This window comes from Primulina tabacum, chromosome 4 (genome assembly GCF_025594145.1).
Source record: "Primulina tabacum isolate GXHZ01 chromosome 4, ASM2559414v2, whole genome shotgun sequence".
Taxonomy (NCBI): domain Eukaryota; kingdom Viridiplantae; phylum Streptophyta; class Magnoliopsida; order Lamiales; family Gesneriaceae; genus Primulina; species Primulina tabacum.
The window spans coordinates 11,488,226-11,490,385 of NC_134553.1; the positions used below are offsets into that span (position 1 = coordinate 11,488,226).

Sequence of the window (2,160 nt, forward strand, 5' to 3'; positions counted from 1 at the left end):
TCAAAAATCATAACAAATACATACACAGTCTGTTCTTCAATCTGACTTCAATTATACGATGTCTACTATATCAGAAACACCATATATGATTCATACTCAATTCTAACAACATCATAATTTCAAACAACATCAAAACGTAACAAAACTTACGTCCCGTTATAGCTGTCGTCGCTAAGAACTCGGTACTGTACTCAGATTCAAAATCAGACGATGGAATCTTCGCAAAATCACAATTCCTAATTTTGAAGAAACTTTCCTCGGCACTTTCGATTTCTCCCCTTTCTATTTTCAAAGACTGATATGTATATATATTTATATATATACACGGTGCATGAGAGGCAAGTGGCTTGTTGCATGTTCTGCACGTCGCGCGCATATGCGCGCCCAAGGCCCGCGCATATGCGCCGGAAGTTCTATCCGGAAGATTAGCTGCTGGACTGCTCGCGCATATGCGCGCACATAAGTCGCGCATATGCGCGAGACCCACTGTCTCGGCATTTCAATACTCGCGCATATGCGCGCCTTCCGCCGCGCATGTGCGCCGAACTCTCTGGACGTTTCGCGCATGTGCGCGCATTCCGCCGCGCATGTGCGCCGAACTCTCTGGACGTTCCGTGCGCGCATTCAAGCCGCGCATGTGCGCGCATGGTTCTGTCTTCCTCGCGGATGGGTGCTCATACATGTCGCGCATGTGCGCGGGGACTCTTCTTGCACAAAATGTCAAATCTTCTTTCGGCTCTCCCGGTCTGATCCGTTTCATCCATAATCATCTCAATTAGTAAATAAATCATTTCAGATTAATCTCAGATTACAGTAATAAGATCTCGGGCCTTACACTTCGCACTTACGCCGGTGATCTCCTAGGAGAGTATCCCACTATACTCCAACATACGTATTAGTATATCTTAGGAATCATTAAAGGTAAAACCTAGCCTCATACCCCTTTGTGGGCAACACCTCTTATCATAGGAATAGGTAGCAGATTTCTCCAAGGTGTTTCTACCAATCTTGTAATTTAGTTGTCCCTTTTGAACCTAGATCTTGGGATCTCCAGTCAACTAGATTGGGTATCCACTACAAGATTTAATTTTGGGGTTTTAATCCCATTCCTCTTGATAGACAATTCATTTGATCTCTCGGTATACCTTTTGTAAGTGGATCCGCTAGATTCTCATTTGATTTTACATAATCAATTGAGATAATGCCATTAAAGATCAATTGTCGTATGGTATTATGTCTACGACGAATGTGTCGAGACTTACCATTATATATAGTGTTTTATGCCCTTCCAATTGCTGATTGACTATCACAATGAATTATTATTGAGGACACTGGCTTATTCCAACAAGGGATTTCTTCTAAGAAATTTCGAAGCCACTCGGCTTCTTCTCCAGCTTTGTCTAAAGCTATAAATTCCGATTCCATTGTGGATCGAGCAATGCAAGTTTGCTTAGAAGACTTCCATGATATAGCCCCACCACCAATGGTAAATACGTAACCACTTGTGGATTTTGAATCATTTGTGTCAGATATCCAATTTGCGTCACTATAACCTTCTAGGACCGCGGGAAATCTCGTATATTGTAATACATAATTTAAGGTGTATCTTAAATATTTAAGTACCCTTATTAATGCCTTCCAATGATCATTGCCAGGATTATTTGTAAATCTGCTGAGTTTGTTTACAGCATAAGCAATATCTGGACGAGTGCAGTTCATGAGATACATCAGACTGCCTATGATCTTCGAATACTCTAATTGAGATATGGGTTCACCTTTATTTTTGGAATGATGCAAACTTGGATCTACAGGTGTTTTGATCAAGGACATATCATTCGCATTATATTTTTCCAATATTTTCTCAACATAGTGAGATTGCGACAAAACACGTCCTTCCGATGTTTTGGTGACTTTTATTCCCAAAATGACATCTACTTCTCCCATATCTTTCATATCGAAGTTTTTTGTTAACATCTTCTTAGTAGTCTTGATGATATTAATATTGCTTCACACAATTAACATATTATCGATGTACAAGCATATCATCACATATGCTTCGGGTGTGCCTTTGATGTAAATACATTTATCACACTCGTTAATTTTGAAGCCATTTGAAAACATAGTTTTGTTCGAATTTTTCATGCCATTGTTTTGGCGCTT

General features: G+C 40.1%; 1 protein-coding gene across 1 annotated transcript; it reads right to left on the bottom strand.

The window, feature by feature from the left end:
* Positions 1–1,278: 1,278 nt before the first annotated feature.
* LOC142541825 (secreted RxLR effector protein 161-like) lies at positions 1,279–1,944 on the bottom strand. The gene has a single exon (XM_075648282.1). It carries the CDS (start codon positions 1,942–1,944, stop codon positions 1,279–1,281), a length of 666 nt encoding a protein of 221 aa, XP_075504397.1.
* Positions 1,945–2,160: the final 216 nt, after the last annotated feature.

Excerpts from the sequence above, each read along its gene's own strand:
- LOC142541825 (XM_075648282.1), bottom strand. The coding sequence starts at position 1,944 with ATGGGAGAAGTAGATGTCATTTTGGGAATAAAAGTCACCAAAACATCG.